Source organism: Myotis davidii, unplaced genomic scaffold, assembly GCF_000327345.1.
Source record: "Myotis davidii unplaced genomic scaffold, ASM32734v1 scaffold665, whole genome shotgun sequence".
Classification (NCBI taxonomy): Eukaryota; Metazoa; Chordata; class Mammalia; order Chiroptera; family Vespertilionidae; genus Myotis; species Myotis davidii.
The window spans coordinates 478174-478613 of record NW_006296410.1 but is presented as its reverse complement, the minus strand read 5'-3'; the positions used below and the strand labels follow the sequence as shown (position 1 = coordinate 478613).

The window sequence follows — 440 nt, the reverse complement described above, 5'->3', positions numbered from 1 at the left end:
GGGCCAGGGAGCCGCCCCCAAGGCAGGAGCTGCGGTGCCCCAGACTGTCGGGAGCTGGGCCGTGGGGCTGAGGGCAGAGTGGGGGGCCGGGGTGGAGCTGGACCGGAGTCTCTGTGGCAGGTACGGATGCCGAGGAGACCATCCTGAACGCCTTCAAGATGCTGGACCCCGAGGGCAAAGGCAGCATCAACAAGGACTAGTGAGTGTGGCCGCAGGGCCTGGGGGCACCATGTCTAGCCCCCCACACACACACACCAGCTTCCCCGTTTGAGTCCTCCAAGGCAACCGAGGGTAATCCAGTCCTGCCCACACCCCGGTGCTGGGCCAAGCTCTGGGAACGGCCGGTCTGGGTGCCTGGCATCTGCTCCCATGGCCCCGTCTCTGCCCCCATCACAGCCCCTCACTGTACAGCTGTCCGGCGCTGACCATATATATATATA

The 440-nt window shown here is 65.2% G+C and overlaps 1 protein-coding gene across 1 annotated transcript in view; it reads left to right on the top strand.

The window, feature by feature from the left end:
• Positions 1-440, top strand: part of MYL5 (myosin light chain 5) — a 2620-nt gene that overhangs the window by 1164 nt on the left and 1016 nt on the right. Inside the window, exon 2 of the mRNA XM_015568937.1 lies at positions 121-199. Within this exon, the coding sequence (XP_015424423.1) occupies positions 121-199 (79 nt within the window). The remainder of the gene's footprint in view (positions 1-120; positions 200-440) is intronic.